This window comes from Oryctolagus cuniculus, chromosome 9 (assembly GCF_964237555.1).
Source record: "Oryctolagus cuniculus chromosome 9, mOryCun1.1, whole genome shotgun sequence".
NCBI classification, from domain to species: Eukaryota; Metazoa; Chordata; class Mammalia; order Lagomorpha; family Leporidae; genus Oryctolagus; species Oryctolagus cuniculus.
Genome location: NC_091440.1, coordinates 81,549,065 through 81,575,219, shown reverse-complemented (window position 1 = coordinate 81,575,219; position 26,155 = coordinate 81,549,065). Strand labels below are relative to the sequence as shown.

The window sequence follows — 26,155 nt, the reverse complement described above, 5'->3', positions numbered from 1 at the left end:
CTTGGGCCATTTTCAACTGCTTTCCCAGGCCACAGCAGAGAGCTGGATCGAAAGTGGAGCAGCTGGGACTCGAACTGGCGCCTATATGGGCTGCCAGCACTGTAGGCTGTGGCTTTACATGCTAAGCCACAGTGCTAGCCCCAAGGACAGCTATTTTTAAATATAGTTATGACTATAGTTGTTCCTTTCCCTACATACATTGGAGAATGCAAAGAGCCATGTGTGAAAACATTGAGGGGGAATGATTTTTGTTCTCCTGCTTGTGTGTAAGTGGAGCCAAGTGTGTTTGGGTCTGGAAGACTTGACCCACATACAGTCAATTTGGAGTTTTATGAATGTGCATATTTATGTACCTAAATATAGATCCATTTATAATAATCAGTTTTGTGTCTGTTGTGTCTTTGGCACTGTTCTAGGTTCTTTGGAGAATTTAAAGAACTATAATACAAAATTCTCTAACAACATAGTTAAAATTCTTAGGTTGTACAACTGTATTGACAAATGTGTCATCTCCATCATTCTTTCCATGCCATTAGTAAGGTTTAATACTTTAATACTTTTAAGCTATGAGATTATGGAAAATTAGCTGTGGCAATTTCATAGTCAAAATGATTGTATATAATTGGATCTCTAAAGATTTTTGTCTTTGGAGAACAGGGACCTATGTTAATTTCCATTGTTTGCCAGTTGTTTTATCTGTGCTCATCCATGTCTCAGTTTTTCTTCCCCTAACTGTAGTATTTTTCATATGTCCTTTAGGTTGTATTTCACTATTCATATATTTAAAATTTTCTATGTTTTTACTGTTTGTCTTTAATGAAAACATTTTATTGTGACAACATACCTGTAAAGTACATACCATTTAACAGTACAGCTCATTAAGTTATCACAATGTTAGCATTTTCAAGTAATCAGTCATTTAGGTAAAGAAATAGAATATTACCAGTATCTTCAAAGCTCCTATGTATCCTTACCCCTTGAAGATCCCATTATTTTGACCCTCACATGCCGTTTTGCCTGTTTTTTGAAATTTTGTAAATAGAATCATTCAGAGTAAGTTATTTATGTCTGACCTCTTCTACTCAATTTTATAGCAATGCTTGCATGTAGTGACTTATTTATTTTCATTGCTGTGTAGTACTACATTTTTTTAATATACCACAATATGTCTGTTCTAATTATAGGCATTTAGGTGTTATTTCTATTGTTAAATGAATACTGTTATAAATTTTTTACATATCCTCTTGTACACTTATACATGTATTTCTGTAATTACTATGTTATGGAGTGTAAATAGGTTCAGTTTTAGTGAACTTTGCCAAATTATTTTTCAAGTGATTGTACACAGCAACATTTCTATCCTTACTGAATGAGATTTCTAGTTGTAACATTTATGATGGCATGGTGTTAAGTTCTTTTTCATGTATTTTTTGACGTTTTGGATGCCTTCTTTGTGAAGTGCCTGCTCAAGTCTTTTTCCATATTTTTCTGTTGTCTGTCCGTCTCTTTCAAGAGAACTTCAAAAAGTTCATGGAAAGTGAAATGAAAAGCTTATTTTGGTCCAAAAGGTCTTTGAAATTCATGCACAGCTTTCATAATATGCATTTTCCATGAGCATTTCAGAAACTGTGCATGTTTTATAAATTTTTCCTACTTTGTAACTTGGCTTTTCACTTTCTTAATGATTTCTTTTGTTTAACAGAATTTCTTAGTAATCATTTTTTCATTATTGTATTTACCTGGTTCAAACTATTTTTGCTTACCCCAAAGTTGTGAACATATTCTTTATATTATTTTCTAGTCATGCTCTGATATAGTACTTAACAGTCATATGTGTCTATTTAAATTTAACTTGAATATTATCAAAGATCCAGTTCTGTAGTCAGACATTCCAAATGCCCAGTAACCACATAGAACTAGTTTTATTGTTTTAACTTTAAATTTAGCTCTGTAGTCTCCTTGGAGTTGATTTTCTATCATCCATTGATAAACATTTGGGTTGTGTCCCCCTTTGCAGTATATGAATAGTATGAATATTTAAGTCTTGAGTATTTGAGTACTCGTTCTTTTGGGTATGATCCTAGGAGTACATACACTGGATGAAATAATTCTCTGATTCACTTTCTGAAGAGTTGCTCAGCTATTTTTTAAAAAAGATTTCATTTATTTATTTGAGAGGTAGAGTTACAGACAGTGAGAGGGAGAGACGGAGAGAAAGGTCTTCCATCCGCTGTTCACTCCCCAGATGTCCACAACAACCAGAGTTGGGCCAATTGGAAGCCAGGAGCCAGGGGCTTCTTTGGGTCTCCCATGTGGGTGCAGGGCCCAACCTCTTGGGCCATCTTCCACTGCATCCCAGACCATTAGCAGAGAGCCAAGAGGAGCAGCCATGATATGAACTGGTACCCATATGAGATGCTGGTGACACAGGTGGAGGCTTATCCTATGCTGCAGTGCCAGCCCCCATCACTCGAGCTTTCTTTCGGGAACATCTTGTAACAGCACTAATTGAAGCACAACAACACAACATGCTGCCACTTCACCAAAATGTTTTTTTCCCTCTGCCCCTTCTTGATGGATCATTAGTAGATGCCCATGGAATGCTTTTAAAAAGGCAAGCCTGGCTGTTTTTTTTAAATAGGGACTTTTTTTTTTTTTTTTAAACCTTCTAATCAACAGTTGTATGGGAGGGGCCAGTGCTCTGGCATATTCCAATTTGGCTCTCTGCTATGTCATGGGAAAGAAGCAGAAGATGGCCCACATGCTTGGGCCCCTGCACCCATGTGGGAGACCCAGAAAAGCTTCTGGCTCCTGGCTTTGGATGGGCCCAGCTCCTGCCCTTGCGGCCATTTGAGGAGTGAACCAGCAGATGGAAGACCTTTTCTCTGTCTCTCCCTCTTTGTAACTTTACCTATCAAATAAATAAATAAAATCTTTTAAAAAAGAAAAACCACAGTGTGTGGGAATTTGAGTTTCTCTACATCCTTGCCAACTTACTTTCCATTTATTATTTCTTGTTTTCCTCTCTCTCTCTTTGTTATAGCTATCTGAATGTAAGCTGTTTCCTTGCAGGTTTGTCTTGCCTAATGATGTTGGACATCTTTTCATGTGCCTAATTAACCATTTTCGCAACTTCCTTGGAGCAAGTATTTATATTGTTCACCCATTTTAGAAATTAGCTTATTCGCCTTTTATCAGATATTTGCAGAATATTTCTCCCACCTGTTGGCTGTTTTCACTTTCTTGATAATGTCCTTTCATATAGTGTTCCAATTTACAATTTAATTTGTTGAAGTCTAGTTTATCTGATGGTTCTTTGTGGTTTGTGCTTTATTTTTTTTTTAAGTTTTTCTTTGTTTATTTGAAACCAGAGAGAGAGAAGGAGAGACAGAAAGAGGCCTTCCACCCACTGACTCTCCAAATGGCCGCAACAGCTCGGTCTAGGTTAGACTGAAGCTGGGAGCCTGCAAGTTCATCTGTGACTCCCGTGTGCAAGGGTGCAGTTACTCAGGCCATTTTCTGATGCTTCTCCAGGCACTTTGGCAGGGCACTGAATCAGAAGCACAGAGCTGTGGCTCAAACCAGCGCTCCTATTTGGGATGCTGGCATTGCAAGTAGCAGCCTAACCAGATGTACCACAACATCAACTCCTCCTTGTGCTTTTACTAACAGCTCCAGCCATGAAGATGTCCCACCTATTTTTACTGTTTTGTTATAAATCATGGTTTCTTATTTTTGATGAAATAATTTTGTTTCGTTTTTCTCTTTATGGCCTGTTTTATATTTCTCTATTATTTTAGTAGTTGCCTAGATAATAAAACATGCACTTTTGAGTTATTATAAAGGCCAGTGTCAATTAGTCTGTTTTGAACTCTTGAGTATAAGACAGGGAACCTTAGAATATTCTAATTTTCTTTTTTACCTGATATTTTTGGTACTTTTGTTCTCAGGCACCTTTCCTATTGTTACTTTTTTAAAAAAAGATTTATTTATTTATTTATTTGAAAGGCAGAGTTACAGAGAGGCTGAGTAAGAGAGAGAGAGGGAGAGGGAGAGGGAGAGGAGGTCTTCATCCACTGGTTCATTCCCCAGATGGCCACAGTGGCCAGAGCTGTGCTGATCTGAAGCCAGGAGCCAGGAGTTTGTTCCAGGCCTCCCACACAGGTGCAGGGGCCGAAGGACTTGGGCCATCTTCTACTGCTTTCCCAGGCCATAGCAGAGAACTGCATCAGAAGAGGAGCAGCTGGGACTAGAACCGGCGCACATCTATGATGCCAGCGCTTCAGGCCAGGGCATTAACCCACTGTGCCACAGAGCTGGCCCCAGGATATTTTTTGTGGGTTTAGAATTCTAGCTTGATATGTTTTTTCTCCATCTGTGTTTCCAAAATTGTTTTCAATTTTACTATCTTTTTTCTTGACATCTACTGACAGTCTTGTTCCCCTTTAAGCATTTGTGTCATTTTGCACTGAATGCTTTTGATCATTTCGGTTTTGTATTAATTTCTAGTTTTGCAGTGATGTTTCTGAGTGTGCTTTTCTTCATAGTTATAATTGATACTTACGGCTCTAAAATCTATGGTTTGGTATCTTTCATAAATTTTGAGTAACTTTTTTTTTTTTTAAAGATTTTTTGAGTTTGCCAACTCCGATCTTATTTAGATAAGGCCATAGTCAAAGTGGAAGTTCTGTCCTCCCTTCAGAAAAAGGTACCTCCTTTTATGGCCCGTTCTTTCTGCTGGGATCACACTCACAGAGATCTTTCATTTAAGCTTTTTTTTTTTTTTTTTTGGGCCAGAATGTCTTGGCTTTCCATTTTTGAAATACTCTCATGGGCTTTTTAGCTGGATCTGAATTCCTTAAGGGCTGATTCTGAAGCCAGAGTGCTGTTTAGGGCTTCTGCCATTCTATGAGCCTGCTGTGTATCCCGCTTCCCATGTTGGATCATTCTCTCCTTTTTAATTCTTTCAGTTAGTATTAGCAGACACTAGTCTTGTTTGTGTGATCCCTTTGACACTTAATCCTATCACTATGATTAATTATGAACTGAAACTGATCCACTTTGACCAGTGAGATGGCATAGGTACATGCCACCTTGATGGGATTGAATTGGAATCCCCTGGTGCGTTTCTAACTCTACCCTTGGGGTAGGTCCGAGTGAGCATTTGCTGAACTGTGCATCTCCCTCTCTTATTCTCACTCTTATATTTAACAGGGATCACTTTTCAGTTAAATCTAAACGCCTAAGAATAATTGTGTGTTAATTAAAGAGTTCAACCAATGGTATTAAGTAGAACAAAAAAATACTAAAGGAATAAAATAGTAAGTTGTTCCTCGACAGTCAGGACAAGGGCTGAGCAAGTCATTGTTTCTCATAGTGTCCATTTCACTTCAACAGGTTTCCTTTTAGATGCTCAGTTAGTTGTCACCAATCAGGGAGAACATATGATATTTACTGGCTTATTTCACTCAGCATGATGTTTTCCAGATTTCTCCATTTTGTTGCAAATATCCGGATTTTACTTTTTTTTTTTTTAAACTGCTGTATAGTCTTCTATAGAGTACATATCCCGTAATTTCTTTATCCTGTCTTCTGTTGATGGACATTTAGGTTGATTCTGTGTCTTAGCTATTGTGAATTGAGCTGCAATAAACATTGAGGTGCAGACAACTCTTTATTTGCCAATTTAATTTCCTTTGGGTAAATTCCAAGGAGTGGGATGGCTGGGTTGTATGGTAGGGCTATATTCTCCAAACTGACTTCCATAGTGGCTTTACCTGTTTGCATTCCCACCAACAGTGGATTAGTGTCCCTTTTTCCCCACATCCTCTCCAGCATCTGTTGTTGTTTGATTTCTATATGTAAGCCATTCTAACCGGGGTGAGGTAAAACCTCACTGTGGTTTTGATTTGCATTTCCCTGATGGCTAATGATCCTGAACATTTTTTCATGTGTCTTTTGGCCTTTTGGATTACCTCCTGTATGTTTTTCTTCTGGAAGGCAGTTGGGCGGTTATCAAAGTGCCTCTGTTCCAGTTGGAAGCTGGACTTCAATTTTTAACTATCTGGTTCTTTCTCTAGTCATCTTTATGCCTAGGGTGTATTTGTTGGGGATCTACCCCCAAACCTATGGTGTTACCAAGGCCTCTACTCCTTGCTGGGCCTAGAATTCCAAATGTTGTCTTCTTGCCTCTGTGATAGTTAGGAAAGTTTTGCTCAGATTCTTAGCCCTGCCTTTCACTTTAAGAACCAACAGTCTAAAATCTGTACGAGAAAACTAAGCTCAGTGCCAGATCCAAATGTCTCCATTTCCCTCCTCTTTTAAAACATTGCCCTGCAATTCTCACTGCTTTGATAGTGCTCTGTTGCCTTCTTACTGATATTAATAAAAATATTTGTCCAGCCTTTCCACTTGTTCCAATAGGAAGATTGATTCATAACAGCTTTTGTAGAAATAGAACTCTTTTTCACCACTTTGAACTGATTAATTTGTGTTTCTTGTGTTACATTTGATATATATAAAAGAACATATGCAATATTTGTATAACTTACGTAATATAGTCAACATCTTTGAACTAATAGCTCCTGACTTTATTACTCTTCAGTTTTATCTTTCTACATATTTCCTTCCTGCTCCTGGTATGCACTCTCCTAAATTTTGAGTTCAGTTTTCCCTAACTTAAAAACACACATTCACATTTTACCACATATATGTATCTCTAAACAACATACTTAGTTTTGCTTGTTTTTGAGGCTTACAAAATTACATTTCACTATCTGTAATCTTGAATGACTGGCTTTTATCACTTCACATTTGCTTCTAATATATCTTTTTTATTAAACCTAGTTGTGTTTCTTTCTTTCATTACTCTTTATTATTCCACTGTGGGAAATATACATGTATTTATTCATAGTGCATTTTGAAATATTTCCATTTCTTTCGGAACAGTTGTTATAGCGGCCTCCTGATGCAAATTAGCAAGAATTTCTTTCAGTTATATTCCTAGTGAAATTGGTGAATCACACTATATACACATATGTAACTTCTGAGTTTATTTGCAAACTATTTTTCAAAATGGTGGTTAAAAAACTTTTTTAGCGATTTGTTTATTTGAAAGGCAGTGATGGGGAAAGAAAGGGAAAGATGGATCAATTGATCAATCAATCCATCTTCCATCTAATAGTTCACTGCAGAAATGACACAACACCTAGGCCTGTGCTAGACTGAAGCCAGGAGCCTGGAACTCTATCTGGGTCTTCTATATGGGTGGCTAGGGCCGAAGCTTTTGGACCATCTTCCACTGTCTTCCCAGGCACATTAGTAGTAATGGAGCTGGATCAGAAATGGGAACTGTGGCCGGTGGTGCCGGCACCCTGGGTTCTAGTTCTGGTTGGGGCACCGGATTCTGTCCCGGTTGTTCCTCTTCCAGTCCAGCTCTCTGCTGTGGCTGGGAAGGCAGTGGAGGATGGCCCAAGGGCTTGGGCCCTGCACCCAGCTGTGGCTGCCATTTGGGGGGTGAACCAGCTGAAAAAGGAAGACCTTTCTCTCTCTCACTAATTCTGCCTGTCCAAAAAAAAAAAAGAAAGTGGGAACTGGTTCTCATAACGGGATGCCAGCATTGCAGGAAGTGGTTTAACCCGCTTTGCCACAACAGTGGCCCCTAAAACTTATTTTCTACTAGCATTGTTTATATTGCACACCTTATTGTCTTTTTCCTTAATTTTTACTCATATAATAGATATAATATCTCTTTATAATATTAATTTTCATTTCCTTGGTTACTAATTAATTTCATAGTGATAATTAGTGTACATCCTTTCTGAAATCACTTTTGATGTCTTTTACCCTATTTTTTTCTGTGTTGTTGGTCATTTTTCCTATAGTTAATCTTTATATATATTAATCCTCTACCCTACCGAAGTATCTTTATACTAAAACCTCACTTATGGTGTGTCTTTTCACTTCCTTTATAATGTGCTTTGAGCAAAAGTTGATAATTTTAATATAGCTGTATTTACCATTCCTTTGTAGTTAATGCTTTTCACGTCTTGTTTAAGAAATTTTTCCATACTCCAGTGTCATAAATAGTCTCTCATTTAATAACAGGAAACAAAGATTTAGGTTTTCCTTTTATAAATATGGAAATTTAATACATTAGGAATCAATTCCTTGAGTTTTTTTGTATGCTATGACATAAGGATTCTATTTCTTTTTATTTCCCAGCACAATTTGGTGAATTATCTTACCTTCTTCTAATCCTTTGCAGTGCTAACACTCAGATATCTTATTTTTTATGATTTTAAATGTTTATTTACTTGAAAGGCAAAGTGAGAGAGTGGGTATCTTCCACTATAACTCACTATGCCAGTGCCCATGATAACCAGGGCAGGGCCAGGCAAAAGTTGGCAGCCCAGAACTCAATCCTGGTCTCCTACATGGGTGGGAGGGGCCCAAATGTTTGAGCTTTCATCTGTTACCTTTCATGGGTGTGCATGAGCAGGAAGCTGGATTGGAGTCAGAGAAGCCAGGACTCAGATCAGCACTGCCATATGTGATGCAAATGTCCAAATGTACTGCACCATAGTGCTCATCCAGTTTTGGGCTTTCTCAGTTTATCTGACAGTCCCTATTGGTCTTTCTTAAAACTGTTTTCTTTTTACCTGGTTGTAATAATTTATACAAATTGAATTTTTCTTTTGAATTTGGTGTTTTAATGCAGTAAATGTTTGAGTGATTGTTTAAAATGAAATGTAATTTGAAAAGCTTTTGTTTTTATTGGCTGCTGAAGATTCAGAAGATTTTTTTTATCTTCAGGTTTATGATTGAGAAATCTGAAGTTGATGTGATTCTTGCTCTTTTTTTTTTTTTTTTTTGTAGCTTCCCACTTGGGAAATTTTCACATCTTCTTAACATTCTTAGATCAGAAATTTCACCTGGATGTGCCTCTTCTGATTATTTTCTCATTATTTCCACTTCATACTTTGAAGGCATGTCTCAGTTGAAGAACTAAGTGTTAATTTGTGTGACTGTTTAGCCTATGAATTTGGGAACTTTGCCTTTCTATGCTGAGGCTACCTGTTGTGCTGCCAGAGGATTACCTGAGGTGTTTACTATTTCCCTGTTTCCTAACTTGGAGGTAAAAATAGGAACTTGGCTGTTCCTTCATTGGGTTCAGCTCTTTTGCCATCTTGCTGTCGTTGTATAAATTCACACCTCCCAGTGCCTGCAGTTTATCTCTGGATTGTCTTGTGGTTGTGCTAAAGGCACTCTTTTTTTTTTCCCCCAGAGTATTCCCTTCTGTGCATCTGTGGCAATGGAAGCCCTCTAGTTCTGTTAATTTTTTTACTGTGCTTTTTTTTCTTACGACTCTAGCCCTGCTAACTGGCTTATGCATATGTGTGTATATTTTGTGGTTTGGTGAATTTGGCTTGAAGATATTAATACATGTTTTCTGTTAATTATGTTGAACTGGAAACCTTTCTAGTATTTCACCTACTCAAGATTTTTAAAACTATCTTTCCTCTTATTTAAAAAGCTACTCTTCTTGGCTCCTTTGAGTTTTATCCTAGTCTATCTGACTGCCTTAAATAAGAAATTAAGAGGTTAAAGTTAGTTTTACAGCACACCTAGATAGAACCAATTAGTGGTGTCCCCCTTCTTTTATATGATAGATTTGTGAGTACTGTGTTTTGGTGCTACTGAGGACAAATGGTTCATCCTTTGTTAATAAATAGAGTTAAATGGGGTATTTCTGTCATATGTAATGACATTCACTGTGGAAGGTAAAGATTTCATTCATTCATGTTTTATATTCTTAATTCTTGTTTAGCTTCCTGGAAAAAAGACAACTAAACTTTGGGTTCCAGATGAAGAAGTTTCTCCTGAGACAATGGTCAAAGTGAGTAATATTTATGGATCTATTGATTTTAATATATTTAATATTATGAAAAGCATAAAAGTTTCTATTTTTGTCACAAAGGTGGAATTATAAAAATCACACAACTATTATATTTATACTTATCTCATGTATTGTGGGACTATAGGGCAATAACGAGAAATGGGCTTTGGGCAGCTATATGTAATTTGAGTGATTAAAAAATTGTTTTTAAAATTTATTTATTTGAAAGGCAAAGGTACAGAGAGGGTGGTTGGGGAGAGAGAGATCTTCCATCCACTGGTTCACTCCCCAAATGGTTGCAACAGCTGGGGCTGGGGCCGGGGCTGGACCAGGCCGAAGCCAGGAGCCAGGAGCTTCTTCCTGGTGTCCCACATGGGTGCAGGGGCCCAAGTGCTTGGGTCGTTTGCTGCTGCTTTCTCAGGCACATTAGCAGGAAGCTGGATAGGAAGTAGAGAAGCTGGGACTTGAATTGGCACCCATATGGGTTGCTGGCACTGCAGGCGGGCACTATTCCTTTTATGCCACAGTACCACCCTGATAAAAAGATTTTAAAGCTGCTTCTTAGGTGTCAGCCTTTTATTGGCAAAGGCATTGCTACTTTTCTTATGGACCTTCAACTATTGAGTAAATTTGGTAATCAGATTTTAAGACTACTCATCTTTTGCATGACATTTAATATAGCTATTTAAAAATTTTTTTTAAAAAATTCAGGGGCAGGTATTTGGCCTAGAGGTTAAGATGTTGGGTAAGACACCTCTGTACAATATTGAAGTTCCTAATTTAAATGCTTACCTTTGAATTCTGACTCCAGCTTCCTGCTAATGCAGGTCCTGGGAGGCAGCAATGACGACTCAAATAATTGGTTCCTGCTACTCACATGGCAGACCTTGATTGATTTCCAGGTTTCTTGCTTCAGCGTGGGGCATTTGGGAAGTGAACCAGTGGATGGCAGCTCTGTCTGTCCCTCTGTCCTTTCTCTACCTCTCAAATAAATAAAAATAAAATTTAAAAATATAGACTGTAATTGCTTGAATTAGGAATTAAACAAAATTTTACTCATGGACAGTTTTGATTTTTTAAAGCCATCTACTGTCTGTAGTGTAGACTTCATCTCAGACAAATGTGAAGGCCGGGAACAAATATAAATATTGTAATCTTTTTCTAGTTGTAATTTCTCATAAGCCATTTTGGACTGTGTGCGTGTTTATTTTTCATAGTAAGAACTACTTTTTCATGTTATTCCAGCTTTAAATTCTAATACTGTTTTTGCAGATCTCAGGAGCAGCCCTTCCTTTAAACATCATTGAATGTTGCTTAATACTTTTGAGTCTTAGGGTAAATCTGCATTCTCAGTATTGATCTCAAATACTGATTTTGTGTAGCTGAGAGCAGCACTAGATGAGAAGGCAGGCCACCTGCCCTTATATTCATGCTTAACAAATACCAGTCCCCCAAAAAAGCATTTTTTTGAGTTTCTGCCACCCACCAGATACTAATCAAGACTCATTTAGCTCCTAAGCCTTATGTGGAAAAGATTTTTCATTCTAATTTTTTAAAAAATTATTTACTTATGAGGCAGAGAGAGAAGAGAGCATGCTCCCATCATCTGCTAGGAATTCAATCCAGGTCTCCTATGTGGGTGGCAGGAATCCAACTATTTGAGCCATCACTGCTGCCTCCTCTGGCCCACATTAGCATGAAGCTACAATCAGGAGCTGGAGCCAGGAATTGAACCCCAGGCATTTCAGTATGGGGTGCACGTCCTTACTAGCATTTTAATGGATAGGCCAAATGCTTACGTACATTATTTTTTAAAGAGGCACTCTATATCTTTTCAAAACAGGCTGTTGTAACATTAGGTATACAATGTAGAACAAATGTGGAATGTTTCTGGGTAGAATAAATTAAACATGGATTGCAGTTTGGAGTTATTTTGATAGGGAGGATAGCATAATTTTATTCTAGGTTCTAAAGGGTAGAATATTAAAAAAAAGCAACAAAAATAAATCTTTAGTCAAATAATTTGTCACTCCTTTGGGGGCTGAAACTGCTTTAATATAAAACATTCAACATTGTCTTCATATATAGAAGAGAATAATTATTTTTTCTTAAGGCATTTATTAAAATAATTTGTTTTTTTGATGTAGATGTGGAGATTGAGAACGTCTCAATGTTTTATTTGTTAACTTTTAAATAGATTCAGGCTATTAAAATGATGGTTCGATGGCTACTTGGAATGAAAAACAATCACAGTAAATCAGGAACTTCTACCTTGAGATTGTTAACAACAATATTGCATAGTGATGGAGACTTGACAGAACAAGGGAAAATTAGGTATGCAATTACTGTTTCAGAGTTCTTTGAATTGCACAATATTTCAACTCCTGGTGAAACTATTGAAAGGTAACTTTAAAGAAATTAACACAGCTTTGTGGGCATAACTATACATTATACATATTTTAGTATGTAGATGCTTACTTTTTGGGCTATCTATATGAAAGTGTTAATATACCATTAAGTAACAGGCATTCTACATTTACCTTAATGTCTGAAGGGAAAAGCCTAGACTGATGAGAGGGCATCTTAATGAATCTGTTTCCAGAAGTATGAGTAAACTGCAAATTTTAAAAAATGTACTTGATGTAAGTGATTTAAAATACACAGACTTTTTGTTTCAGTTTTGTTTTATTTGAAAGATGTATATAGTATAATGATTGAAAACTTGGACTCTGGAATCACAATTCAAATCTTGGCTCTACTGAGCAATTAAATGGCCTTCAGCAAGTTACTTCATTCTCTTTAGTTTCCTCACCTATGAAATAGAAATAATTATTTTACCTATGTTATTTATCTATTATTTTATAATGAAGTTAGCTCATCTAAGAAATTTTACTTTTATAAGCATGTTTTAATTTACTTGAAGGACTGAGTGACATAAAGAGAGGGAGAGACAAAGAAAAAGATGGTCCATCTGCTGGTTCACTCTCCAAATGTCTGGATGAGCTGAAGTTGGGCCAGGCTGAAGCCAGGAGCTAGGAACTCCACCTGGGTTTCCCATGTATGTGACAAGACCCAAGCATTTGGGCTATCATTTGCTGCCTTCCTGGCACATTAGGAGAGAACAGGATCAGAAGCTGAGGAGCTGGGACTTGAACCAGTACTCCAGTATGGGATACAGACATCTCAACAGCAGTGTAACTATCCTACTGCACCATACACCTGCCCCTGGTAAAGTATTTTAAACACTGATGGAGGGTAGTGATTATTATGTCAGTGTTGAAATTTAGAGGTTTTCCTTTATGGAAATACAGTGCTTTTTAGTGCCCATTCTACTGTAAAATAGGAAAGTAATTCTCTTCCCGTTAATATATCTCAAAGACTTTAATGAGGAAACATAAAAATGTGCCTCCCAGGTGCTTTCTACATTGCTGTCGTCGTTTCTGTTCTTCTTGTGTGTTTTATTCATGATGTACTCCTTGAATTAAATGTTAACAAAACTATACTTCTCAAAAAAAACTTAATATTTACTCTGTTTATATTACTCATTATGCTTTTTTGCAATCTAATTAGTTGTGTATACTTCTCCCATAATTTACATGAGAATACTTAAAAATCATGGAAAATAAAATTAAAAGATAATTTTTATATTGTGTATTCATTTTTGAAATTATATGAAGAGTCTTTAAAATTTTCATGGGATGGGGTTGGTGTTCTGGCACAGTAGGTTAAATTGCCACTTGCATCTGGCGTCCCATATCAGAGCAGCCATTCAAGTCTCAGCTGCTCTGCTTGTGATCCACCTTCCTGCCAATGTGCCTAGGAAGGCAGCAGAAGATGATGATAGTGCTTGGGCCCCTACCACCCACATAAGAGATCTGGAGATATTACTCCTAGGTTTGACCTGGTCCAGCCCTGACTGTTACACCCATCTGGGGAGTGAACCAATGGATGGCAAATCTCTCGCTGAGTATTTCAGATAAATGACTGAATGAATTATAGCATCTTGGGGAGTATCAGTGGATGAAAGATCTCTTCCATTCTGTGTTTCGAATAAATGAAACATACTATGTGTGCAAACATACAATAAATTCTCTTTAAAAAGTTCATGGAAAATGTATATTATGAAAAACTGTACATGAATTTTGGAGTTTTTGCACCAGCTAAACTTATTTAATTCCATTTTACATGAACTTTTGGAAGTACTCTGTGTGTGTCAGTGTTTAAGTATATTTTAATTTAAAATTTATATTGACTTTGAGATACTTTCACATGGGTTGGCTCAGCCTGGTAAAGGAAAAGTTTTCCCCAGGACTGATATGCTTTGTTTTCTAAATTAATTTTATATTAATAAGTATATTACTGTATACTACTTGTATTCCCAATTATAATTATACTCAGCTACATTAACTTCTTTTAGAGGGACATTACACATAGGTGATCAGGTTATATGAGGCATGGTGAAGGCAGACTCCACCCATTCAAGTTCAGGTTCCACCATTTATCAGCTGCCATTATTTATCAGTTTATTTGATTTATGCATGTCTCAGGTTTCTCTTTAAAATGAAGAATATAAGAGTATCTTAAGTGTTTATGTAAGGATTATATGTATTAAAGATGTATTTAAAAATAAAATGTGTCATAAGCTCAGTTCCAAGGAGCCCATATAACATTGGGTAACATCTTAGGGGCTGCCTGAAGTAGGAGAAAGAATTTCTGGTAGAAAACAAAGCATGTAGAGCTCTGGGTAAGGAATGGGAGGTTTTGTCTCTTGCTTTAATAGGAAACTTACTTTTTGGGTTTATACTTTAAATATCCATATAAGATTTCATTTGAAGGGACATTTTCTCTGCTTATTAAAGCTAAAAAAGTAAAACCTTAAATAGAAAACACTGGTCTTGATAGAAAATTTTAAGGACGCATATGTAAGGAGCATGTGTTATCTCTCCCTGTGGAGAAAGCATAATTGCTGGCTGATACTCTCTAAACTACGATTTACCTATTAATAGCTACTTGGAATATTGCTATTGCTGAGCAAAGAGCACCTTTGGGACACTTCCTGCAACTTCAGAACCTTATTAACTGTTATATGCATTCAGTCAATTGTTTTGCATACTCCTTGGAAAGATAGGGAAGGATCTTAAGCCATCTTGATCATTAGATCTTAGAAAGCTAAGACTATCTTTTCTGTTAAATCTTTCTCAGTACTGTAAATATGATAGATGACATTTGTTGTATGAATGTAGAATAATTTTTACTATAGAACTACAAATAGATCCTAATTAAGAAGTTAGTTTTTTTCCTAACACTAGTCCATTATTACTACATTAGGGATTATTTAGATGTTTGCTGGTTAGAATTCTTTTTTTTTTTTTTTTAAACATTTAGTTATTTATTTGAAAGTCAGAGTTACATAGAGAGAGGAGAGGCAGAGAGAGAAGTCTTTCCCATCCGATGGTTCACTTCCCAACTGGCCCCAATGGCTGGAGCCGATCCGAAGCCAGGAGCCAGGAGCTTCTTCCGGGGCTCCCACATGGGTGCAGGGGCCCAAGGATTTGGGCCATCTTCTACTGCTTTCCTGGGCCATAGCAGAGAGCTGGATCGAAAGTAGAGCAGCCGGGTCTTGAACTGGTGCCCATATGAGATGCCAGCGCTTCAGGCAAGGGCGTTAACCTGCTGCACCAGCCCCTGCTGGTTATAATTCTATGAAGTATGCCCCGTTTTAGCACTTTTCATTCATTAAACTTTAAAGGACCCTTTCATTAACATTTGAAAAGTTGATTTCCAGCTAAGAATTTTGATGTTTTATCTACCATAATTGCTTTCATTCTTCTTGTTTGTGCTTAGCTTAGTACTTGTGGTAGACATATTAGCAAGTTAAGACTTTTTTTAAAGATTTATTTATTTATTTATTTGAAAGCCAGAGAAGGAGAGAGAGATAGCTTCCATCTGCTGGTTTACTCCACAAATGGCTGCAATGGCCAGGACTGGGCCAAGCCAAAACAAGGAGCCAAGAGCCAGGATCTTTTTCTGGGTCTCCCCTGTGGGTGCAGGAGCCCAAGGACTTGGGCCATCTTCCCCTGCTTTCCCAGACACATTAGCAGGAAACTGAATTGGAAGTGGAGCAGCTGGGGACCCTGTGCCCATATGGGATGCCAGCACTTCAGGCAGAGGCCCACGCCGCAGTTCTGGCTGAAGTTAGGACATTTTTATTTAAACAATTATTCTTAGGTGTTTAAATTTAACTGAGAAGTGATCCCTGTTAAATATAAGAGTGGGAATAAGAGAGGGAGGAGATGTACAATTTGGGACATGCTCAATCGGACTTGCCCCAAATGGTGGAGTTAGAATCATGCCAGGGGATCCCAGTACAATCCCATCAAGGTGGCATGTACCAATGCCATCTCACTAGTCCAAGTGATCAATTTCAGTTCACAATTGATCACACTGATAGGTCTAAGAGGCAAAGGGATCACACAAACAAGTCTAGTGTCTGCTAATACTAGCTGATAGAATCAAAAAGGGAGAGAATGATCCATCATGGGAAGCGGGATACACAGCAGACTCATAGAATGGCAGATGTCCTAAATAGCACTCTGGCCTCAGAATCAGCCCTTAAGGCATTTGGATATGGCTAAAGAGCCCATGAGAGTACTTTAGGCATGGAAAGCCAAGACACCCTGGAAAAAAAAAAAGAAGACCTAAATGGAAGATCTCTGCAAGTGAGATCCCAGTGGAAAGAATGGGGCCATCAAAGAAGGAGGTACCTTTCTCTGAAGGGAGGAGAGAACTTCCACTTTGACTATGACCCTGTTGGAATAAGATCGAAGTCGGTGAACTCAAAAGGCTTCCATTCCATAGCCTTGGCAATTCATGACTAGAGCCTAGGGAGATTACTGATGCCATAAACGAGAGTGTCAAATTGTTAAGTCAACAACAGGAGTCACTGTGTACTTACTTCTCATGTGGGATCTGTCCTTAGTGTGTTGTCCAATGTGAAGTAATGCTATAACTAGTACTGAAACAGTATTTTACACTTTGTGTTTCTGTGTGGGTGCAAACTGATGAAATCTTTACTTAATATATACTGAATTGATCTTCTATATATAAAGATAATTGAAAGTGAATCTTGATGTGAATGGGATGGGAGGGGTGTGAGTGGGAGGGAAATTATGGGGGGGGGAAGCCATTGTAATCCATTAACTGTACTTTGAAAATTTATATTTACTAAATAAAAAATAAAAAAAAAATAAACAGTACCTATAGGTTAACATAACACTAAAATCCTTAGTGGCATATCTACAACTTAGCAACTATACAGTTTTTTCTTCTAGGCTTGACTAAGATACTGTATGTAGCATGAGAAAATTATATGACTTTCATGACACTGGCATTTGGTGGTACTAAACATCAACTTCCCAAGTGAACATAACTAGTGCTCAGTATTATGAAATTATTATCTCTCTTAATTGGATCAGGTTGCTATAACAAAGTACTGTAGGCTGAGTTTCTTATAAGTAAGAGAAATTCATTTCTTACATTGTGAGAAGTTAAAAGTTCAGGGTGCCACTGTGTTTGGGTTCTGGTGAGGATTGTGTCAAGAGCTGCAGACTGCTGAACGTTGTGCTGTATTCTCACATGCCAAAGGGAGAGACTAATTTTATCAGACCTCTTAAGTGGGCACTAATCTTATCCATAAGTATACTGTCCTCGTGACGTAATCAGCCTGAAAGCCCCCTATGCTAATACCATCACCTTGGCATTTGGGATTCCAACACAGATTTTTTGAACTGGGCAGGGGGGTAGGGCACAAACATTTAGACAAAGCATTTTGTACTTTTTTTATTGGCTAGAAGAATTTTCACAGAAGTAGATATATAACATAAGAATGCTTTTGTAAAGAATGAAATAATTTACATTGTTTCTTGCATATTTTTCAGTAAACCAGATATGTCACGCCTGAGACTTGCTGCTGGGAGTGCTATTGTGAAGCTGGCACAAGAACCCTGTTACCATGAAATCATCACATTGGAGCAATATCAACTATGTGCATTAGCTATTAATGTAAGGAAAATGGTGAAAAAACTTTCTGGAAGAAAAAAAACCCCGTGTCATACATAAGTTAAAATCTTGAATGAATCTTTTCAAAAATTATACATGAAAAAGGTTTTAGAGTTCTAAAACGGTCATTTGAGTTTTGGATTGTTAACATAGTAAAGTGGGCTGTTTGTTCTCTAAAGTTATCACACACACTGAATTAGCCCATATTAAACCATTTCTGCTAGAAGAAATACAAGGTTATATTCCTTCAAGCCTCTAATCAGATTTTCATCAATCAATCAATATACATATGTTGTATGTATAGTTCTGTTTAAAGACATTTATTTTATTGTTTTATTAACACTGAACTCAAAGCTAACAGCATTATAACTCATGCCTAAAATTTATCTAGCACATATGCTTTTTCTGTAAGGCACATCACACCTTGTTCTTGTGCTTAGGAACACTAGATAGCTCTTCAGCATTATGTCTGAGAATCATTTTAAGCAAAATCACTAAGGACAAAATATGTGAAAAATACAGTACTAAATACACTGCAGAAGGGACCACCATTTACAGTATGAGAGTGGAAACAGGGCAGAGTACCTCCTTGTTGACTTTGGATGGTGATGTAAACATGAAGCTCCTCCTGTTTTCTGTTGCTCTGGACATTCACGCATAAGTAACCATAACATTACTTGGGAGTATTGGTTTTGGGCTTACCAATAACCTTTATTGACTAGGCAAATTCCTAAATAACAGAATATGTAAATAATGAGGATTGATTTTATTTAGTTCCTAAAATGAAGAAAAAACAGCAATTTGTAGTTCTATAAAGATAACAGTAAAGACTTAGTTTTAGACTAGAAGTTTTCTTTATTACTTAGTTAAAACTTAAGATTGTAAAAGCTTCAAATTGTGAACCATGATAGTTATACATTCATATTCCTAGTTTATGGATTTCTGAGAGTGGTTTTATCCTTTAACTATATTACTTTAGAAATTTCTAGCATCTTGAGAGAATTAAAGAAAAAGGCTGATGCTCTGCTGTCAAGAACCGTGTTTCCACTGGCTCAATTGAAGACAACAATTGACTTGTTTATTTTTTAAAATGTATTTATTTGAGGAGGTAGAGAGAAACAGCAAGCATGCTTAAATGCATCCATCTGCTAGTACTGTACCTAAATGCCAGCATCAGCTCCAGAGGGAGCCAGTGGCTTAATCCAGGTCTCCCATGTGGGTGACAGGAACCTAATTGAGCTTTACTGTGTGTCTCCTGGGGTCTTCACCAGCAAGAAGCCAGAATCAGGAGACTGAGCCAGGAGTTGAACGCAGGCGTTCTTGTGTAAAATGCAGATGTCTTAACTGCAAGGCTAAATGCCTGCCCCCACAATTCGTTTTTTTAAAAAAAAAGCTTAGTTATTTGAAAGGCAGAGTGGAAGAGAGAGGGAGAGAAAATAAGAAAGACAGAGAGGAAGTGAGATCCTCTATCCAGTGATTCGCTCCCCAAAGGGCTGGCACCACTAGGCTAATCCTCCATCTGTGGCGCCGGCACCCCAGGTGCTTGTCCCAGTTGTGGCACCGGATTCTGTCCCAGTTGCTCCTCTTCTGATCCAGCTCTCTGCTGTGGCCCAGGAAGGCAGTGGAGGATGGCCCAAGTGTTTGGGCCTTGCACCCACATGGGAGACCAGGAAAGAAGCACCTGGTTCCTGGCTTTGGATCGGCGCAACATGCCGGCCGTAGCAACCATTTGGGGAGTGAACCAACGGAAGGAAGACCTTTCTTTCTGTCTGTTTCCCTCTCACTAACTCTGCCTGCAAAAACAAAACAAAACAAAAACCCTAGGATCCAGAAACTGTCCATGAGAGTAACAAAGACTGTAGCACTTGGGCCATCATCCTGTTGTCCCAGGAGACTACAGTTCATTTTAGAACTATAGTTACATTCAAGACAATAAATAAAACTTAAAAAAAATTTTGGAGGCCAGTGCCGTGGCATAGCTGGTAAAGCCACCACCTGCAGTGTCGGCATCCCATATGGGCGCTGGTTCTAGTCCCGGCTGCTCCTCTTCTGATCCAGCTCTCTGCTATGGCCTGGGAGAGCAGTAGAAGATGGCCCAAGTCCTTGGGTCCCTGCACCCATATGGGAGACCCAGAAGAATCTCCTGGCTCCTGCCTTCGGGTTGACACAGCTCTGGCTATTATAGCCATCTAGGGAATGAACCAGTGGATGGAAGACTTCTCTCTCTCTCTCTCTCTCTCTCTCTCTCTCTCTCTCTCTCTCTTTCTGCCTCTGCCTCTGCCTCTGCCTCTGCCTCTGCCTCTGCCTCTCTGTAACTCTGCCTTTCAAATAAATAAATAAATCTTTAAAAAAAAGAAATGAGCCATCTGCTTTAAAAAAATTTTTTTTGAAAATAAAACATACTTTCATAATAGTGCATATGGGACCAATATGAGGTTTTCCATCAAAATTTGGTTGTTTTATACTTTTTTTTGACATTTAACTCGGGTCATTATGTTTTTTTCTCTCCACCTCCTCCTAGGTCTTTGTATTGCTTGTTTTATTTTTTTATTTTATTTTTTTGACAGAGTTAGAGAGAGAGAAAGGTCTTCCTTTTCCATTGGTTCACCCACCAAATGGCCACTGTGGCCTGCGCGTTGCGCTGATCGGAAGCCAGGAGCCAGGTGCTTCCTCCTGGTCTCCCATGAGGGTGCAGGGCCCAAGCACTTGGGCTATCCTCTACTGCCTTCCCGGCCACAGCAGAGAGCTAGACTGGAAGAGGAGCAACTGAGACAGAATCCAGCGCCCTGACCGGGGCTAGAACCCGGGGTGCTGGCACCATAGGCGGAGGATTAGCCTAGTGAGCCGCGGCACCGGCTGCTTGTTTTATTTTTATAATGAGAACACTTTATTAAAAAGTTGTTTATTTTCATCTTTATTGTAAAGACACAGAAATAGAGAGATCTTCATCTGCTGTTTAATCCCCAAATGCCCACAATAGTCAGGGCTGGGCCAGAGCGTGGAACTCAGTCCAACTCTCCCACGGGGTCGAAGGGACCCAAGTACTTGATCCTTCATTTACTGCCTCTCAGGGCACATATTAGCAGGTAGCTGAATTGGAAAGTGGAATTGCTGGAGATCAAAGCAGGCACTAATAGAGGATGCAGGCATCCCAAGCAAAGTCTTAACTTCTGTACCAAATGTCAAAAAAAACTGCTGCTTGTGTATAACCCCTAGACAATAGTCATCTGTTTTAAGTTACCATTTTACTAATTACTTATGCTTCATTTTTTAAAGTTACTCTAGCCGGTGCTGTGGCGTAGTGGGTAAAATCACCACCTGCAGTGCCAGCATCTCATATAGGTGCTGGTTTGAGTCCTGGCTGCTCCTCTTCCAATTCAGCTCTCTGCTATGGCCTGGGAAAACAGTAGAAGATGGCCCATATGGGAAATGGGAGACCTGGAAGAGGCTCCTGGCTCTTGGCTTCGGATGGCTGCAGCTCTGGCCGTAGCAGCCAATTAGGTAGTGAACCAGCGGATGGATGAAAAGACCCCTCTCTCTCTCTCTGCCTCTCCTCTCTCTGTGTAACTCTGACTTTCAAATAAATCTTAAAAAAAAAAAAAAAAAAAGAAGTTATCCTAAACCCTTTTTAAAATTTTGTTTTAGTTTAGTTGCTATTGTTCAGATATTAAACAAAGCCATTCTAGAAATAAGATTTCAGGGAGCTAATAGCTTCCTGATTCAGTTCCCAGTTTAATTTTGGAGATAATGTTGCTTTGTAAGAAACTGAAAATTGTTTTAAAAGTATATACTATTTCTAAGGAAAAAAGGTAATTTTTTTCACTTGGTAAGCCATGCAGTCTGTTGATTTATCAGATTTTTGGTCTGGTATTTCTCTAGGGGATGGGTTCTCTCATTGAAGTGGAAAATTAAAAGAAAAAAGTCTGGAAATATACTGGGCTTTGTTTGAAACTTACCAGGCAAACTAAGCTTGTATGAACTGTTAATTATATACCATTTACAAAAACATTCACACTAACTTTTAGAGATTCCCTTTTCTAACATAGTGCTTGTTACACATTTCTGCCTCAACTACCAAATTCCCACAGTGAGGATTCAGATTGCTTAAGTTTTCTGATTGCTTTGGAAATCTGTTTACTGTTGATCATGTGATAATCGATAAAAGTTAATTAGTAGAATCTTCTTCCAACTCGCAAATTTGTCGGGTTACTCCATCATAAACAAAATTTTAAAATTTAGTTCTGTTACTCCTTTAACCATATGCCTGTCTCCTCTTTTTAAAATCTCCGAACTTAAAGAAAGTGTAATCCGTGTTTTTTCTCTACTGCCTCCCTACTCATATTTTGATGTTTGCCTTCATTGTTTTCCTTAAATCTAATGATCTTAGTTCGCATTTTCTTCATTTGTGTCATTTGACACAGCTCAGTGTTCTTTCGTTATTGTTACTTTTTAAATCTGAGAGACATAAAGACAGCAAGCTTGCATGTGATGCAGTTTGAGGCATTTCCACTCACTGGTTCACTCCCCAAATGCCTGCAATGGTCGTGACTGTGGCAGGGCTGAAGCTGGGAGCCCAAACTTTTATTTTCTGTGAATAGACTCAGATATGCATTTGAAGATCTTATGTACTTAAGACTCTCTATTTACCCTTGTTTCCATGAAGCTGAACAATTTTTTTCTTTTTCTTTTTCTTTTTTGTGCTTTGCACTGTGCTGCTTCTAAATTTCTTTTCATCCTCCCAAGTCCACACATTAATCCAGCCCTTTCTGCAAACCAAGGTTCAGATACAACCTTTTAATAAAATGTGACCTTTTATTTTGTTTTAAGATGTGTTTTATTTGAAAGGCAGATTTCTAGAGAGGGACAGACAGACAAACACACACACTCACACACACACACACAAAGAGAGAGAGAGATTGATCTTCCATCCTCTGGTTTGCTCCCTAAAATGGCCAGGGCTGGGCCAGACTGAAGCAAGGAACCAGGAAATTCTCCCATCGCAGGCAGCAGCTTTACCTGCTATTCCCCAAACCTGTTCTCTTTAAACTGCTAATCAATCTCTTTTCTTCTTTTAATTCTGTACAGATTTTTGTCTGCAATCCTTTGATACATATAAAGGTTTGCCTTTATTTATGTCTGTGTCGTTTATTTCTGTTACTTGAGTTGGAGTTCTTTAAAAGTCAGTATTGTTTCTGAAAGGCTTGTGTCATGTAGTTAAACAGAAAGTGACTCTAAAGGAATAGAGACTTAATAATATGAATCTTGATATGATTTAATAATTAGATATTTTAGAATTTGGTATTTCATAAAAAGTTGACCCTGTAGTGCACATTTCTTGTATGTTCTGGAAATACAAGGATGAGAAAATCATTGCTATACCTCTCAAGATAGTGACAGCCTCTTAGGAGAATAGAAACATACACATGCACACGTACACACACCCACACGTTGATAATATGATGAGAGACACAAAGTAATTGAACTATTTATAAGGTAATAAAAGAAGTTCTGAGGAGAATTGGTACTAGAACAGACTACATAAAGGAATTTACTTAAGATGTAGACCAAAATTAATTTCATAGTAGTGAATGCAAGCTTTAAGAAGAATTTTATCTGTCGGAGGGAAGAGGGAATAACTTTGTAGTATTAGACACTGTCTCATTTTCTTTTATTTCCAATTATTTGTTATTACCATAGCCATGTACATATCAAGTGTTTGCTTTTTTGGAGAGTACATGTTTCTGACAAAATTATATTACATGATGGTTCACTTTGCATTTGACTTTTATAACTTAATCCAAATTATATTTACGTTTGCAAGAAAAATCTAAACACTTTCCTCACTTTCCAGTAACATCTGTTTTGATTTCTTTATGCAGACAATAATCTTCAAGTATCTTGGTGTCATCATTCTTGTCAGTTTTCCCATCTTCAGTTGTTAATTTTTTGTGTTGCCTTTCCTGTGATTTGATAGTTCTCTAACATCACTAACACCTTTTTGGGAATTTATTTTGTGATGATTCACAAATTGACTTTGTAATAAATTTGTCTTATTTTGTTGGATCATGAATGATGCTTTAGAAAGGGACAAAAGTGAAGTTTTGCTGGGGATGTATCTTAAGTAGCAGTGAGGTATGTTTGAATAGAAATTAATTTATTGATTATTAGTCTATTCATTTGTGACTTGTTAATTTGACCTTAACGCAGTTTTTGTTTTAAAGATTTATTTATTTATTTGAAAGTCAGAGTTACACAGAGAGAGGAGAGGCAGAGAGAGAGAGACAGAGAGAGGTCTTCCATCCGATGGTTCACTCCCCAGATGGCTGCAATGGCTGGAACCTGCACCATTCTGGAGTCAGGAGCTTCTTCCGGGTCTCCCACACGGGTGCAGGGGCCCAAAGACTTGGACCATCTTCTACTGCTATCCCAGTTCATAGCAAAGAGCTGGATCGGAAGTGGAACAGCCAGGTCTTGAATCGGCGCCCATATGGGATGCTGGCGCTTCAGGCCAGGGCATTAACCTGCTGTTCCATAGCACCGGCCCAAAAATTATGCAGTTTTTAATTGAGTATTTTCCATTGGATATTGAAAACTGGAAAACGAAGACTCCTCTCCCATGGCAATAATACTGAAGAAAGAGTATGTTAAGTTCATTTTATTGCATGTGAGGGTAGATAGAGGGATATTTCTGTGATACACTACTTTTTAAAAAGTAAATAGTTGGCAGTGTAATAAACTGAGGATCAAATTAAAGAAGATACACAAAGTAAATAAAATCGAGATGTTATGACTGAGGTTTTGAAGAAAAACTAAATGATCATTATAGATAGAAGAATATGCATAAAATTGCAATGCTATGCAATACCATACTTTCTGTTAATTGGCGAAGGATAAGATACAATCATGAAGATTTTATATGTCATATAGAAGAGGTTAAGTTTTTCCCATTGTTTAGGAAAAATTTTAATCATCTGTGTGCTAGGTATTGTGCTGGACTTAGAGACACAAAAATGAATAAAGACCCAGTTCTCATCTTCAAGGAACTAAGACTGATGGGTTAATGGGTATGTGTGTGTATACACACACACACACACACCAATTACTTAAATATATACTTCATACTTTGCTGGAGCTGTGCACAGAGTGCTTAGAGAGCACTGAGATAGCTTCAAGATGCAGATTATATGCTGTTTTCTTGCAGTTACATGAGCTATTTGCAAGGAGTAAAGGAGTTAGCTAGGAGACTAGGGTTGAGTAGTTTAGGGGAGGCGAGTGGTATGAGGTAAGCAGACACAAGGGCAATAAACCAATTATTTATATAAGTAAAAGTAATTCAATATTTCTGACATAGATTGACAACTCTGAACTAAAAAAGTATGAATTGGGTAGAGTTTTATCTTGATCAATAAGTGAAAGAGCAATATATGAGATAGTGTTTAAACTTATTTTTTTTAAAAAATCTCAGGATGGACTTGGTAGTTTTATCTGTTTTAGAAATATCTTTGAAATTTTCTAACACATGTAACAGATAGTTATTAGAGTCTAGATGACTAGCCTAGCCTTGAAATTTACTCAAGTCTTAATATATCAGTCTTGTGAGCTATGAAGCAATGGTTATATATATAAATTTGCTGCATTTTACTCTTTTCTTTACTTGCTATACCATAGTTCATGTTTGAAGCTATTACTCTTTGCTGCCATATGTATAATATTGATATGATTGTGTCTTTACAGGACGAATGCTATCAAGTAAGACAAGTTTTTGCGCAGAAACTTCACAAAGGCCTTTCCCGATTACGGCTTCCACTTGAGTATATGGCAATCTGTGCCCTTTGTGCAAAAGATCCTGTGAAAGAGAGACGAGCTCATGCTAGACAGTGTTTGGTAAAAAATATAAATGTAAGACGAGAATATCTGAAACAGCATGCAGCTGTTAGTGGTAAGCATATAGCAAAATCACTTTCCCAGCCAATAAATTTTAGTTTGTTAGACTACAAAATGATTCTTACTGTTATTTATTATTCTGGTTGGCATTCACTAAACAAAAATGTAACCATTTTTCAATAAGTGCTTTTCATAAAATAGAAAAATTTAAAAATAGAACTGAATGAGTATATCTCTTTATATAAATGAATAAGTAGCCAGAGAAAATCATCAGTGACATTGGAGGTACTTTTATTGGAAGGATAAAATGTGTTC

At 37.6% G+C, this 26,155-nt stretch overlaps 1 protein-coding gene and 1 pseudogene across 4 annotated transcripts in view; one reads left to right on the top strand and one right to left on the bottom strand.

Annotated features, from left to right (window-relative positions):
- The window catches only part of PDS5B (PDS5 cohesin associated factor B), a 202,544-nt gene that overhangs the window by 147,383 nt on the left and 29,006 nt on the right, over positions 1-26,155 (top strand). For all 4 annotated transcript variants that reach the window (XM_051831824.2, XM_051831821.2, XM_051831820.2 and 1 more), the window contains 4 exons: positions 9,830-9,898; positions 12,096-12,232; positions 17,836-17,959; positions 25,691-25,895. In XM_051831824.2, coding sequence (XP_051687784.1) covers positions 9,830-9,898; positions 12,096-12,232; positions 17,836-17,959; positions 25,691-25,895 — 535 coding nt within the window. The remainder of the gene's footprint in view (positions 1-9,829; positions 9,899-12,095; positions 12,233-17,835; positions 17,960-25,690; positions 25,896-26,155) is intronic.
- LOC127487195 (small nucleolar RNA SNORA21) lies at positions 2,492-2,616 on the bottom strand (annotated as a pseudogene).